The sequence below is a fragment of the Argopecten irradians genome, chromosome 12, assembly GCF_041381155.1.
Source record: "Argopecten irradians isolate NY chromosome 12, Ai_NY, whole genome shotgun sequence".
NCBI classification, from domain to species: Eukaryota; Metazoa; Mollusca; class Bivalvia; order Pectinida; family Pectinidae; genus Argopecten; species Argopecten irradians.
The window spans coordinates 29,213,178-29,229,234 of record NC_091145.1 but is presented as its reverse complement, the minus strand read 5'-3'; the positions used below and the strand labels follow the sequence as shown (position 1 = coordinate 29,229,234).

Here is a 16,057-nt window from a genome sequence, read left to right as displayed (position 1 = left end):
AATATAAAGGAGGAGGTTAGTGTAGGAAGATACAGTGTAATATAAAGGAGGAGGTTAGTGTAGGAAGATACAGTGTAATATAAAGGAGGAGGTTAGTGTAGGACGATACAGTGTAATATAAAGGAGGAGGTTAGTGTAGGAAGATACAGTGTAATATAAAGGAGGAGGTTAGTGTAGGACGATACAGTGTAATATAAAGGAGGAGGTTAGTGTAGGAAGATACAGTGTAATATAAAGGAGGAGGTTAGTGTAGGACGATACAGTGTAATATAAAGGAGGAGGTTAGTGTAGGAAGATACAGTGTAATATAAAGGAGGAGGTTAGTGTAGGACGATACAGTGTAATATAAAGGAGGAGGTAAGTGTAGGAAGATACAGTGTAATATAAAGGAGGAGGTTAGTGTTGGTAGATACAGTGTAATATAAAGGAGGAGGTTAGTATAGGAAGATACAGTGTAATATAAAGGAGGAGGTTAGTGTAGGAAGATACAGTGTAATATAAAGGAGGAGGTTAGTGTAGGAAGATACAGTGTAATATAAAGGAGGAGGTTAGTGTAGGACGATACAGTGTAATATAAAGGAGGAGGTTAGTGTAGGACGATACAGTGTAATATAAAGGAGGAGGTTAGTGTAGGACGATAAAGTGTAATATAAAGGAGGAGGTTAGTGTAGGAAGATACAGTGTAATATAAAGGAGGAGGTTAGTGTAGGACGATACAGTGTAATATAAAGGAGGAGGTTAGTGTAGGAAGATACAGTGTAATATAAAGGAGGAGGTTAGTGTAGGACGATACAGTGTAATATAAAGGAGGAGGTTAGTGTAGGAAGATACAGTGTAATATAAAGGAGGAGGTTAGTGTAGGAAGATACAGTGTAATATAAAGGAGGAGGTTAGTGTAGGAAGATACAGTGTAATATAAAGGAAGGGGTTAGTGTAGGAAGATACAGTGTAATATAAAGGAGGAGGTTAGTGTAGGACGATACAGTGTAATATAAAGGAGGAGGTTAGTGTAGGAAGATACAGTGTAATATAAAGGAAGGGGTTATGGTAGAGTGAGGTATTGAATGTGTAAGAATACAGAATTTTACAGGAAGGGGTTATAGTAGTGTGAGGTATTGAATGTGTAACTTAGAATACAGAATTTTACAGGAAGGGGTTATGGTAGAGTGAGGTATTGAATGCGTAAGAAAACAGAATTTTACAGGAAGGGGTTATGGTAGAGTGAATTATTGAATGTGTAAGAATACAGAATTTTACAGGAAGGGGTTATGGTAGAGTGAGGTATTGAATGTATAAGAATACAGAATTTTACAGGAAGGGGTTATGGTAGAGTGAGGTATTGAATGTGTAAGAATACAGAACTTTATATACCCAGATAATATACCTGGTAATGTAACACGAAATAAAACGATGTCTGTAGAGACCAGGATGGAGTTTGAATCCAGAACCTCCCAACACTAGCCGGATGCTTTACCAATTGTGCTACACATGGTCGCTGATCCAGTCCCGCTACAATAAAATACATATCCAAAATGCTAGTCCTTTTGTTTGCTTACTTTGACAGAACAATTTATTAGTTTAGTGTCTAAAGTGGAGAATTTCATAACCAGTGAGATCGAGATCTTGAGAGAGTTTCTTTTTTGTTTTTGTTTATAGGGAGTTAATTATAAGATAGGGAAGTTCCCGTTAGCAGCTAACAGCAGAGCAAAAACAAACGATGATGCTGATGGTCTGGTGAAAGTCCTCGCTGACAAAGAGACCGACAGACTTCTCGGTGTTCACTTTATAGGATCGGTAAGTAATTTCTCTGACATGGCCAAGAGTTGAAAATTAAAATATGAACGTGCAGTTTTTATACTGTAAACTTGGATATTTTAGCAGATGCTTATTTCCGTGATTTGCAAAGAGAAAACAGTTTGCATCTGTGTTATACCTTCATAATTGAATTTTGCTTGTTACGAGCATTTTCATTGGCTTCAAAATTTACTTTATCAGCCCATAATGGAAAAAATGGCGTTGCAGTTTGTGACGTTGCTTCTGATTGGCTGAGATGACGGCATAATGATTTCATAGACAAAAGAGTCCCAAAATGAATTTTGAGTATTGAAGAGATTAATTTTAGTAAATTGAATTATAAGGATTAATTTGAATAGATTTTTAGCCCACCATCATCAGATGGTGGGCTATTCAAATCGCCCTGCGTCCGTGGTCCGTCGTCCGCCGTCCGTCGTCCGTCCGTAAACAATGCTTGTTATCACTATTTCTTAAAAACTGCTGCAGGGATTTTGTTCAAACTTCACATGGAGGGTCCCCTTGGTCCATATTTGTGCCATACAGATTTTGAGGCTGATCGGAAAAACAAGATGGCCGCCAGGCAGCCATCTTTGATATTGGCAGTTGAAGTTTGTTATCGATATTTCTTGAGAACTACTGAAGGGATTTTGTTCAAACTTCACATGGAGGTTACCCTTGGTCCCTATTTGTGCCATACATATTTTGAGGCTGATCGGAAAAACAAGATGGCCGCCAGACAGCCATCTTTGATTTTGGCAGTTAAAGTTTGTTATCGATATTTCTTGAGAACTACTAAAGGGATTTTGTTCAAACTTCACATGGAGGTTACCCTTGGTCCCTAGTTGTGCCATGCAGATTTTGAGGCTGATTGGAAAAACAAGATGGCCGCCAGGCAGCCATCTTTGATTTTGGCAGTTGAAGTTTGTTACCGATATTTCTTGAGAACTACTGAAGGGATTTTGTTCAAACTTCACATGGAGGTTACCCTTGGTCCCTAGTTGTGCCATACAGATTTTGAGGCTGATCGGAAAAACAAGATGGCCGCCAGGCAGTCATCTTTGATTTTGGCAGTTGAAGTTTGTTATCAATATTTCTTGAGAACTACAGTAGGGATTTTGTTCAAACTTCACATGGAGGTTACCCTTGGTCCCTAGTTGTGCCATACAGATTTTGAGGCTGATAGGAAAAACAAGATGCCGCCAGGCGGCCATCTTGGATTTTGATGGTTAAGGTTTGATATCCCCATTTCTCATAAAGTGCTGAAGGGATCTTTCTCAAATTTAATATGTAGGTTCCCCTAGGGCCCTTGTTGTGCATATTGCATTTTTGAACCAAACGGTGAACAAGATGGCCGCCAGGCCGCCATCTTGGATTTTGATAGTTAAAGTTTGTTATGGCTATTTCTAAGATTGTACTGAAGGGATCTGTCTCAAATTTCATATGTTGGTTCCCCTAGGGACCTAGTTGTGTATATTACATTTTGGGACCGATCGGTTAACAAGATGGCCGCCAGGCAGCCATCTTGGATTTTGTTATTCAAAGTTTGTTATCGCTATTTCTCAGAAAGTACTGAAGGGATCTGTCTCAAAATTCATATGTAGGTTCCCCTAGGGCCCTAGTTGTGCATATTGTGATTTGGGACCGATTGGTCAACAAAATTGCTGCCAGGCAGCCATCTTGGATTTTTATATTCAAAGTTTGTTATCGCTATTTCTCAGAAAGTATTGAATGGATCTTTCTCAAATTTCACATGTAGGTTCCCCTAGGGCCCTAGTTGTGCATAATGTGTTTTGGGACCGATTGATCAACAAGATGGCCGCCAAGGAGTCATCTTGGATTTTGATAGTTGAAGTTTGTTACCGCTATTTCTCAAAAGGTACTCAGTGTTCTCCCCAGGCCCTTTCCGCGTAACGGTCCCGTTACGTGGAAATTTTGAGCCGTTGCACGGAAATATCATCCGTAGCGCACTTTCAGCCTCCCGTTGCACATCAATAAATCAGACCCCCATTTTCTCTAAGTAGGTCTACTGAATATAAACCTCATAATAAATCCCTCCTGCTACCTGACATGTAGTACTCTTATAAATTTACGATGTCTGTCATGCCGTTATGCCATGTGGTTGGGTCCATTTTTACGACCGTGACAGTGTTGATTACTTGTGATCCGCAGGGGTGCCCTGCCATATTGTACTGTTAAATTGCATTGATAAGTAAACACAAGAGGTGTGACTACTCCCTAACCAAGACCTCACTGGTTCTATTTAGCAGTCTGGGGATATAGGTCAGCTAGAGAGAGGAGAAATCATTGATCAAATCACTTTCAATCATGTGAGCTACGCAACGTAACAGAAGTAGGCAGCACATCGGCAGTTTAGGAAACAAACTGACACCTTTTCAACAGATGTTTTGATTATAGCTAGTGAGCATCATCCCAAAAACAAACACTGCTTGCAATTATAAATGATTTACTCACGTTTTTAATGTCAAAATAGGCATATATCGCTGAAAGATGCCACAAACTTTGCAACCGAAATGGCCGCCATTTTGGTGTTAGGTAATTGTAATAATGGAGCCAGATCGATGGGTATAAGAAATCCGGATTTGAAAAAAATTCCAAAATTTGTAATTTGTAAATTTTAAGCATAATTGGATGATAAGAAACATGTCATAAAATTGTACAGATATGTGTTAGAAAAGACTTATGCAGTGTTTTATCAATATTTTTTTTGATCTAGATCTTAATGTTAAATTTACAGTACCATACAGTAACTACAGCCTGTTTTAGATATTTGAAATACACAAATAGTGATGGAATTGGGGGCATAATCCCATAATTATCTAGAACTGTGAAACACATTAAAATAATCTTAATTTAAAAATTTAAATAATTCTAATAATTTTTAAATGCAATAAATCTGAATTCAGTAAATGTGACAGTGAGATAAAATGTTAATATTTTTTGTTATTTTAATTTTTATTATTACACTAGGCCATTAAAATTAAATCGGGCACAAAAAAATTATTCGCGCTGCGCCGCGCAGTTTGCAACGGGAAAAAATTACCATTGTGCAGTGAAAAAATCCTGGGGAGAACACTGGTACTGAAGCGATCTGTCTCAAATTTTATATGTAGTATGTTTGAAAAAGTTTAAAAAGTAGAGAAAAGATCCATCTTTCCTTTGTCAGATATAGATCATTCTTTGGTGGGCACCAAGATCCCTCTGGGATCTCTTGTTTAAGTTATGGAGGTATAACACAAAAATCTGGGTGTACTCTCATCATAAACTGCTTCGTGGTTAATTAAGAGTACACTCAGATTTGTGTGTTATATCTCCATAACACAAAAAATCTATTCAAATTAATCCTTAAAGATGCTCCACCGATGACAAATGGTATTTTTTCACTATCGAAAACAGTAGCAGATGATTTAGTATTTTTCTTCAGTTACAAAAGTTACTTACTTTACACCATTACCACCATTGAAAAGTTTGAGCTTCTAATTTTACTTCCAGTTAAAAATATGAAAAATAATTAATTGCATCCCGAAAAAATTCCGTGTCACTATATCCTATATGGAATGAAGTACTGATTGCGCATGCACCAAAGGCGAAATAAATTATTTTATATTATTTTTTGTGTTAATTAAACATATAAATACACCATTAAACACCAATTATTGTTCAAATGAAGAATATCATTTATGCTCTGTCGGCGGTGGAGCATCTTTAAATAACTTTCATAACTTTCGTCTTCTAGTGAGGTGGACATTTTTGCAGTAGAAAGGCCTTATCGTAGTAAGCAAATTTTTCCTCCTCGCATAAATTTCTATATTTACAGTAATAAGAACTAATTCCAAATTCTTGTTTTAAGTATCACCCTTAAATAGTTAAAATTAATGAGAGGTTTACAAATTGTATTTTAGGTTGCTAGAGAATTAATTAATGAGAATTGCTATGTATTTTAGGTTGCTGGAGAATTAATTAACGAGTATATTGCTATGTATTTTAGGTTGCTAGAGAATTAATTAGCGAGTATATTGCTATGTATTTTAGGTTGCTGGAGAATTAATTAACGAGTATATTGCTATGTATTTTAGGTTGCTGGAGAATTAATTAACGAGTATATTGCTATGTATTTTAGGTTGCTGGAGAATTAATTAACGAGTATATTGCTATGTATTTTAGGTTGCTGAAGAATTGAATAATGAGAATTGCTATGTACTTTAGGTTGCTGGAGAATTAATTAACGAGTATATTGCTATGTATTTTAGGTTGCTGAAGAATTGAATAATGAGAATTGCTATGTACTTTAGGTTGCTGGAGAATTAATTAGCGAGTATATTGCTATGTATTTTAGGTTGCTGGAGAATTAATTAACGAGTATATTGCTATGTATTTTAAGTTGCTGGAGAATTAATTAACGAGTATATTGCTATGTATTTTAGGTTGCTGGAGAATTAATAAACGAGTATTGCTATGTATTCAAGGTTGCTGGAGAATTAATTAACGAGAATTGCTATGTATTTTAGGTTGCTGGAGAATTAATTAGCGAGTATATTGCTATGTATTTTAGGTTGCTGGAGAATTAATTAACGAGTATATTGCTATGTATTTTAGGTTGCTGGAGAATTAATTAACGAGTATATTGCTATGTATTTTAGGTTGCTGGAGAATTGAATAATGAGAATTGCTATGTATTTTAGGTTGCTGGAGAATTAATTAACGAGTATATTGCTATGTATTTTAGGTTGCTGGAGAATTAATTAACGAGTATATTGCTACGTATTTTAGGTTGCTGGAGAATTAATTAATGAGTATATTGCTATGTATTTTAGGTTGCTGGAGAATTAATTAACGAGTATATTGCTATGTATTTTAGGTTGCTGGAGAATTGAATAATGAGAATTGCTATGTATTTTAGGTTGCTGGAGAATTAATTAACAAGTATATTGCTACGTATTTTAGGTTGCTGGAGAATTAATTAATGAGTATATTGCTATGTATTTTAGGTTGCTGGAGAATTAATTAACGAGGCAGTGCTAGCTATGGAGTATGGAGCATCATGTGAAGACATTGCACGAGTTTGTCACGCTCACCCAGTAAGTCATCTCTCTGGTCAATTTTTGTCTGGAGTATTACTTTATAGAAAGTGTCAAGTCATAGCCAGAGAATTATACTTTTTACACTGTACATTAGATCTGTACATCATATGGAGCATTCTTTATAATTTTTAAAAATAATTTTTAAATTAAGTAATTGTTTTTGATTAATTGCATTACTGGGGTAATATTTCAAATTATGTCATTGTTTTTGACTAATTACATTATTCATAGTCATTAATATTTCAAAATATCCATGGAATGCAATGATTAAACTTTTGTTGAAAAAGACCTCAAAAATGATGATAGTATTACTAAATTACTTCCTTATTACTTTTATTATTTACCTATTACATCCCTATGCTTTACAGAGATATTACTAATGAATTCCCCTTGTTTTACAGACGGTAGCCGAAGCCTTACGAGAAGCTAACTTAGCAGCATATGCAGGAAAAGCCATCAATTTCTGATACGTGTGATCAGTTTATAAAGTTTGAATTTGTGATCCCAGGACTGATGTGGTCCGAGTAAAAAATAGAAACTAACTAAAGTGGCATGTCAGGCATTCACAGATAACATGAAGAGTAAGAAAGAGTTTGTAATTATTCTACTATCTGGATAACGACACTGACATCATTAACGAGTACAGATGTTGAAAAATGCTGCCTTTGAAATAATTCTATTCCATTCGTGAAAATGAAAATATTTGACAGTTCTCACTGGGATGAAGCAATATAATGGCTACATGCTATTTATATGTATGCAAGACTTAAATTTCAATAAAAAGAAAGCTTAAGTTTCACCAGTACAAATATAGTGCTTAAAACCATGGGAGGGAGGGATGGGGTATAGGAATTAAAGACTTGTGAAGTTCTCCAAGATCTGATACATTTTACCAGATTAGTAGTTCTGTATGTAGGGCGAGAGTGAGTGAAATTCCCTTAAGTTATATATATATGCTGTACAAAGATATCTTTTTTTGTACAGATTTATGTTTATGTGTAATATGTACAGAAAATTAAATATTGATTTTAATTTCTCTTCGTTACTGATCTATCTTATCGGACAATAATGTGTTTCAAAGGAGATCACATTGAATAATAAAAGTTAAAGCCGCAATTCCTTTAATTAAAATAGTCTATTAATATTGATGCATATCCAATGCTATGGCTTTCCTATAAGCTTAAGTCAACTGAAATTTCCCTTCTCTGAAAAGTTTAGTCTTTTCAGAGAATCTCCCAGCTCTTAGACAGAAGAGGCTTCCAGAATCGTAACCTGCGCATGCCCCACATGTGATTCAAACTCTCAACCCAGAAGTGGAGAGCTTGTGGTCGGGATATCTTAGCCACTCGGCCACCAGAGCTAGCTCCTTATAACTACATGTACGTACTCTGTATGATAGTCTTGTGATGATCTAGTCTGACAAGGTGATTTTCTGAATGTAACCCTTTTTGTACTACTTTCCAGTATGTTCAAGTGTAGCAAGTTAGTGTAAAAGCAAATAATTAGATTATTTCACTCAGATTCGTTGGAGAAACAAACACAAAATAAAGTTCAGGTTGTTCCTATTTCGTAGAAGCTGGAGGTAAAAACAAAACAAGATCCTCTGTTCTTTGGCGTGGATTTTTATCGTTTATTATGAAAAATAATTAATGGCATGGTATTAAATAATTACTGAGAGATGGTCAGTATACATGATTTGGGGGGGGGGAAGCCTGTATGACCATAAATCATAAATTAGATGCTATATCCAAAACTTTACTGATTTATGATCAGATTAACAAGAAAATAAAGACACACATTCTAAAACTATAATGTTATTTAAATTGAATAACTGGTCAAATACCCATTAATGAAAAATAACAATAAAATGAAATTAAATTAAATCATTAAAGATGCTCCACCGCTGACAAACAGTATTTTTTCACTATCAAAAACAGTAGCAGACGATTTAGTATTTTTCATCAGTTACAAAAGTTACTTACTTTACACCATTACCACCAATGAAAAGTTTGAGCTTCTAATTTTACTTAAAGTTTAAAATATGAAAAATAATTAATTGCATCCCGAAAAAATTCCGTGGCACTATATCCTATTTGGAAAGGCGAAATGAATTATTTAATATTATTTTTTTGTGTTAACTAGGCATATATATACACAATTAAACACCAATTATTGTTCAAATGATGAATATAATTTATGCTCTGTTGGCGGTGTAGCATATTTAATAAAAAACAGAAAACATGAAATACAACTTCACAAAATGAAACGAGTAGAAAAATATTAAATTCTATTTCAAATGAATTTGCATATTAAAAACAATTTCTAATTAATACAAGTAATTTTGTTCACAATCATTTCGGTGGTTACAATTCTATGGTTAGCACTTGAAGTCATGATAGAATGAAATAAATGTTGATATACAAAATGTATATTATTGTAGGATCTCAATGTATATTGAATTTTGAATGATTCCTTTAAATACCTTGAAAGTAACAAAGTAACATTCAAGCACTTATTAAACAATAAATGAACAATTTTCTTTTCTGTTTTCAAGCCAATTAATTGGTGTTTATAATTTTCTAATTAGGAAATATTATTAATTAAAAGTCGTAAAATGACATTTACTAACAGTCAATATAGAATAGGATTCATGAAATAAGATAAGAGTTTAACCTTGTTAACCCAAACAAACCATTCAAAGACTGCATGGGTTTAAATAAAAGTATTTTCAAATTGTTCATGATTCCCATCAATTTTTTAGCTAACACAATATGTAACTTATCACCCGTGAAAGCACATTTAGACTCAGGGGTTAAACCGTTTTAACATGGAGCCAATGGCGTAATTGAGTTTTAAAACAAGGTTTGATAGTAGCACACAATCATTTTCAATTTAAGTCCTATAATTAATCTTATAGACTTTTTTCATTTTACAATTCTTCCCACTTAAACATCTGATATCTATAGATAAGGAGATGGTGAGAGTGGCAATATTACGGCTAGGTGGCCAAGCTTATATACACATATTTCATTCAGACGTTCTCATTAGATTCTAAGTTACTACTAAAACTAATTCAAATTATCAGAAAAACCAAAGGAATAAAATTTCTTCTAGTGTGATCCCCATCCCCACCCTTTAAAGAAAACAAACACATGTAGGACTACATACCCATTAGTGTCCCAAAAATGCCTTTAAAATACACAACCATATAAAATACGAATCACAGACTACGAAGTGGTCCCTATAGAAAGTGGAAATCCTCAATAATACTGATCCTGTTTGAAATTATTTTAACCTTCTCTTTTAAATTAAGACATCAATTGAATCAGACATACTTAATTAATGCTTCATAATAATTATAAGGTATCCAATTTTGTTATACCTGGTAGGACACTAAAAATTTCAAATTATAATATTATTATTATTTAATAGTGCTGAATGTTGTAAAGGCAAGGCACAATACTTTTAAATTTAATTACCATACACTACCACTTAATGTTCAGGGTCTTGAATGAAATGATAATTTAGAGAAGTATCATAGATATAGATAGATAGTTCTAAAAAAAATTCATACAAAACATTTTGATTATTTTCACATTTTGAATATATAATTACATCTATTTAATACATTATTTACCTTCTCAGCTCTCATATATGCTTTCATTCTAAAATTACCGTGGTAAAATGATTTTCATTCAAATTGTCTAACTACCCTTATATATATTTTTTTTTTATTTCCTGTGATTTGTTTCGATTAATGGATATAATGAATGTACAGCTTTGAAATTCACCTACAAGAAAAGATTTAATTACAATGATCAATGTTTCGTATCAAAAAGTCATTTTGAACAATGCTGATTAAAATGTCTGAATACTAATTAAAGGAAGGCACAAGCACTGCAAAATAACTCTAAATAATATGTAATATACATTTCATTGATAAACATTATTCTTAACCACTTATAAAACTATTACAATATAAACATCTCGTATGGTAACAAATGTAATGCACCAATCATACATACATAATCTAAATACAATGTACTGGTAGTCGATGTCCTACTGACCTTATCTGTAACAACCGCTGTCATGATAAAACAAAACACTTAACAACCTGTAAGTAATCCAAACGGGACAAAATAGAAATCCTAAAATTATACAGATATCTTAACATGAAAACTTGTATCTTATTGATTTGATTAACATGGATATAACAATAGAATGCCATATTTGGTCTTTGCATATCCCAGAGTTACCTCCCTTGCGGGTAGTTATACATTGTGACATCATTATTATTAAAGAATATGACGTTACGCTCGCAAACACATTACGTCACAATAAATGCCTACTAACAAGGGCAGATAACAATAATATGCAAATACAGAACAGACATCCTGACAGGATAAAAGAAATATCATAGCTTAGATATCCTGACAACATGCTATCCTGACAAGATACACGAGATATTCTGACAGAACACACAAGACATCCTGATAAGATACACAAGATATTCTGATAGAACACACAAGACATCCTGACAAGATACACAAGATGTTCTGATAGAACACACAAGACTCCTGACAAGATACACGAGATATTCTGATAGAACACACAAGACATCCTGACAAGATACACGAGATATTCTGATAGAACACACTAGACATGTATACTGACAGGATCCTAACATGACAAAGTAGATAAATGATAACAAAGATGACTGGTCAAATATAAATCCTAAGATGATAACATGAATGTATCCCAAACAAGATACATACTAGATATCTCACAGGCTCTCTCCGGATACTGATTGGAAACATATATCATTGAAAGAAAAACCTTAAGGCAAATCACTCACTTCCATGTGTAGCTTTATCATTTATATATCACCTGTAAATGAGCTAACAACTTAGACAAGATGTCGGGTTTAAGATTTATTAGGTGGTACAGGGGCGATAACTCTTCGTAAATCTGACCGTTTCCCTGAGGACAACTCAATTGCCCTCTTCTATGAAGTTTATTTAGAAGATCTTCCAAATCATAGACAGAGAGTGCTTTAAAAAGTTAAAGAGCTACAGATCAAGTGATTGGAAGTTATTTTACCTGGTATGTTCTAGAATGAGAGAGGCCAATTCAGGAGACATGAAAATTTCCAGTTCTTATATAATTAATGGATAGGACAGGTTTTGTTGTAATGCACACATAGAATTTGGAATAGATAACATATCATGTAATAACAGATAGACATACAAAATATCATTTTAACTTAAATAAGATTCTTTATATTAAAATATAAGTAAAACAACAAGATATGTGACTTAGGACTTTGGATGAAGATGGCCATAATATGTACGATTGGCAAGCAGCATCTCCATTTGCTTTAGACAAAACATTCACTTTCGCTGGGTTCTGCACGTTTCTGTTGCCATAGCTGACTAGAGTTTGGAGATATATTTCTACAGCTAGCAAACAGCAAATTGTCATTCTGTTGTAAGTATGCCGACTCTGTATCGACAGATTGTTGGTACATCATATCAGGCTGGGTTCCACCATCACACAAAGATGCCACTTCCTTTGTATCATTTTGCATCACCTCAAACTGACCTTGACCTTCATTAGAGTTTGTTTCCTGCGTTGGGATAGTGTCTTCGGTTGTGTAACTGATATTATTTTCCACAGACAGGTCTGTTTGTTCAGAAATATCACCAGTTTCCTGCACACTGCCGTTGTTTTCTTCACAAGCAACGCCTTCATAGTAGGCTACTTTCTGTTGATGTTGATGTAACAGCGTTGTTGCTTCCTGATTCTGCTCTTTCATGTTAACTGGATCCATGTCCTCCGTTACCATATTCCCCTCGCCAGGACTCTCCATGTTTTGTATGGCCGATTCATCATATTCCTGATATTGCTGGTCACCCGCTGCTACCATGGTAACAAAGTCCTCTGTACCTTCCTCATACACATACTCCCCCTCGTCCACAGCGTCCATGTAGGAGCCGAAGAAATTGTCACGTTTTGATTTCAGAATTTCATTTTCCTCTGGATCAGATGTTCTTAAAAGAACTTGTCTCTGGAGTTCCATAGCTTCACTGTCCTCACACTCAATCTGTCCTTCCAGATTCAGATCTGCGATCCCCTCTTCTAGAGACTGGGTCGACTGTTGATCTTGTGCTGAGAAGGCTAACTCTGTGAACTGTGTCTCCAATTCCTCTAGACCAAGATATACCTATAAATATACATGGAATTTCACTATCTAGTAACTAAAAAGACCTCTTGCCCTAGAATCATGATTCAACAGTCTTAAATCTAACAAGATCTTAAGCTTTGAGTTAGCCAATCACAGTCGACATTATCATAAGTTGTGTCATTTTTGATCGGCTAAGCAAAAACTTCTAAGAATGTTAAATAATCCTGGGGCCAGGGTGCTTTAAGACAAACTGGGTTAAACTGTCCCTGTCTTCATATTAAAATGAAACGGAAAGCAATATTGGACAGTGGAGGATGAGACAGAACTTTATAATTATTAAAAGTACAAGATAATATCACAAAATATTTCATCGTTGTTACATTCAAATTGATGACTGTTTATTGGGTCTAAAAAAGGTAAGACACTCTAAAGGGGTAAGATACAGAGTCTAAAGAGGTAAGAAACACAGTCTAAAGGGGCAAGACAACGAGTCTAAAAAGGTAAGACACCCATAGAGTCTAAAGAGGTAAGACACAGGGTCTTAAGAGGTAAGACACACAGTCTAAAGAGGTAAGACACACAGTCTAAAGAGGTAAGACACATAGTGTAAAGAGGTAAGACACAGATTCTAAAGAGGTAAGACACACAGTCTAAACAGGTATGATACCAAGTCAAAAGAGGTAAGACACAGAGTCTAAAGGAGTAAGATAAGAGTCTAATGAGGTAAGATACAGAGTCTGAAGAGGAAGGACACACAGTCCAAAGGGATAAGACACATAGTCTAAAGAGGTAAGACACAGAGTCGAAAGAGGTTAGACACAGGTCTAAAAAGGTAAGACACAAAGTGAAAAGAGGTAAAATAAGAGTCTAAAGAGGTAAGACACAGAGTTCAAAGGAATAAGACACAGAGTCTAAAGATGTAAGACACAGTCTAAAGAGGTAAGATACCGAGTCTAAAGATATAGGACACATAGTCTAAAGGGGTAAAATAAGAGTCTAAAGAGGTAAGACAAGGAGTCTAAAAAGGTAAGACACATAGTGTAAAGAGGTAAGATACTGAGTCTAAAGAGGTAAGACACTCAGTCTAAAGGTGTAAGATACAGAGTGTAAAGAGGTAAGACACAGAGTCTAAAGAGGTAAGACACACAGGCTAAAGAGGTAAGATACTGAGTCCTAAGGGGTAAGACACAGAGTCTAAAGGGGTAAGACAGAGTCTTAAGGGATAAGATACAGTCTAAAGGGATAAGACTCATATTCTAAAGGGTAAGACTCAGTCTAAAGGGATAAGGCACATAGTCTAAAAAGGTAAGATACAGAGTCTAAAGGGGTAAGACACAGAGTCTAAAGGGGTAAGATACAGAGTCTAAAGTGGTAAGATACAGAGTCTAAAGTGGTAAGATACAGAGTCTAAAGGGGTAAGACACATAGTCTGAAGGGGTAAGATACAGAGTCCTAAGGGGTAAGACACAGAGTCTAAAGGGGTAAGACAGAGTCTTAAGGGATAAGATACAGTCTAAAGGGATAAGACTCATATTCTAAAGGGTAAGACTCAGTCTAAAGGGATAAGGCACATAGTCTAAAAAGGTAAGATACAGAGTCTAAAGGGGTAAGATACAGAGTCTAAAGTGGTAAGATACAGAGTCTAAAGTGGTAAGATACAGAGTCTAAAGTGGTAAGACACATAGTCTGAAGGGGTAAGATACAGAGTCTAAAGGGGTAAGACACATAGTCTGAAGGGGTAAGATACAGAGTCTAAAGAGGTAAGACACAGGGTCATGAAATATTTAAACCTTACTAAAATTCACTTTTATATTAAGAGGCCATAGGGCATATATATAATTCCAGGCATTTCTATTATTATTTCTTTATCTGGCAGAATGACGTATACATATATGAACATTGACCAAAGGTTTCCATTGAAAACTTATACCTGTTGGTACATGTACATATAGGGTAATTCTGTGATATTAATGATCTATATTTTTGCTCGACCAGTACATAACATTTTTTGTTTTTCTTTTTGTACCATCCTACCTTGACCATATCTGGCCGGTCCTTTTTCTTCTTCTGTGTACATTGGAGAGCAATCATGAAGAGTTTGTTATATACAGAGCTTAGACACCCGCCCCCTTTCTGATCACAGAGGTCTTCGTAACTCGCCTGGCTGTCCTCAAGGTACTCGTTAACATAACGTTCCTGTATTGATAGTGAATTAAGGAAAAGTTATCTCATACCTTCAAGATAAGACATCTATACTGATAATATTTAAACATAGCGTAAACAACTTTGAAGTAAACAAGTAAATTGAAATGTTACACATTGTATGTTGTAATTGTATCAACATAAATATATCATATGAATGCACTATTGTCAGTAAGAGCCTTTTATTGTAATATTTATGTATTCACAAAAATGATGTTGAAAATAACGTAGATGCACAATGTTGTGTACACATAATAAAATTATTTACAGGATTTACCAAGTATTATTTTGACACATGGACACTGGGCCAAATTTCATGATCATCCCTTAAACTCAAGGAATTCCTTAACTTAGAATTCTCCATAGGAAAGCATTAATTACAGATTTAAAGGAAGGCTCCTTAATTAACTTAAGTTTTTTTCCTTAATTTTTGTGATGCTTTTCTATGAGAAAATGTAAGTTAAGTAATTCCTTAAAGTTAAGGAATGTTCATGAAACTAGGCCCTGGTATGTACTATCTGTAAGGTGATTTAATTCAAATGTAAACAGTAATACTAAGGACACAATGAAGCTTTGTAGAAAGGTTAAACACATGTAGCTTTTTACCTTTAAGTTTCTGTTTAATCAACACATTATTATTCCTTACCAGGTATTTGGCGTCTCCACCTTCCCGTTTCTCATCATAAGCTTGCTCTCCAGTACAAACTTCAAACATCACCTGATTTAATCACAAATGAAAACATTCTATATAACCTCTTGGTCACTATTTTGAATCTCC

At 34.6% G+C, this 16,057-nt stretch overlaps 2 protein-coding genes across 8 annotated transcripts in view; one reads left to right on the top strand and one right to left on the bottom strand.

Annotated features, from left to right (window-relative positions):
- Nucleotides 1-7,925, top strand: part of LOC138336859 (dihydrolipoyl dehydrogenase, mitochondrial-like) — a 31,526-nt gene extending 23,601 nt beyond the window's left edge. Inside the window, exons 12-14 of one of the 2 annotated variants that reach the window (XM_069286462.1) lie at nucleotides 1,657-1,794; nucleotides 6,801-6,890; nucleotides 7,295-7,925. In XM_069286462.1, the coding sequence (XP_069142563.1) occupies nucleotides 1,657-1,794; nucleotides 6,801-6,890; nucleotides 7,295-7,360 (294 nt within the window). In that variant the 3' untranslated portion in view covers nucleotides 7,361-7,925. Of the gene's footprint in view, nucleotides 1-1,656; nucleotides 1,795-5,756; nucleotides 5,832-6,800; nucleotides 6,891-7,294 lie in introns of those variants that run through there. The other variant, XM_069286463.1, reaches the window with a different exon arrangement.
- Nucleotides 7,926-8,499: 574 nt separating this feature from the next.
- The window catches only part of LOC138336858 (uncharacterized), a 41,737-nt gene continuing 34,179 nt past the window's right edge, over nucleotides 8,500-16,057 (bottom strand). For all 6 annotated transcript variants that reach the window (XM_069286461.1, XM_069286459.1, XM_069286457.1 and 3 more), the window contains 3 exons: nucleotides 15,926-15,997; nucleotides 15,112-15,273; nucleotides 8,500-13,116 (listed from right to left, as the gene is read on the bottom strand). In XM_069286461.1, coding sequence (XP_069142562.1) covers nucleotides 12,271-13,116; nucleotides 15,112-15,273; nucleotides 15,926-15,997 — 1,080 coding nt within the window. In that variant the 3' untranslated portion in view covers nucleotides 8,500-12,270. The remainder of the gene's footprint in view (nucleotides 13,117-15,111; nucleotides 15,274-15,925; nucleotides 15,998-16,057) is intronic.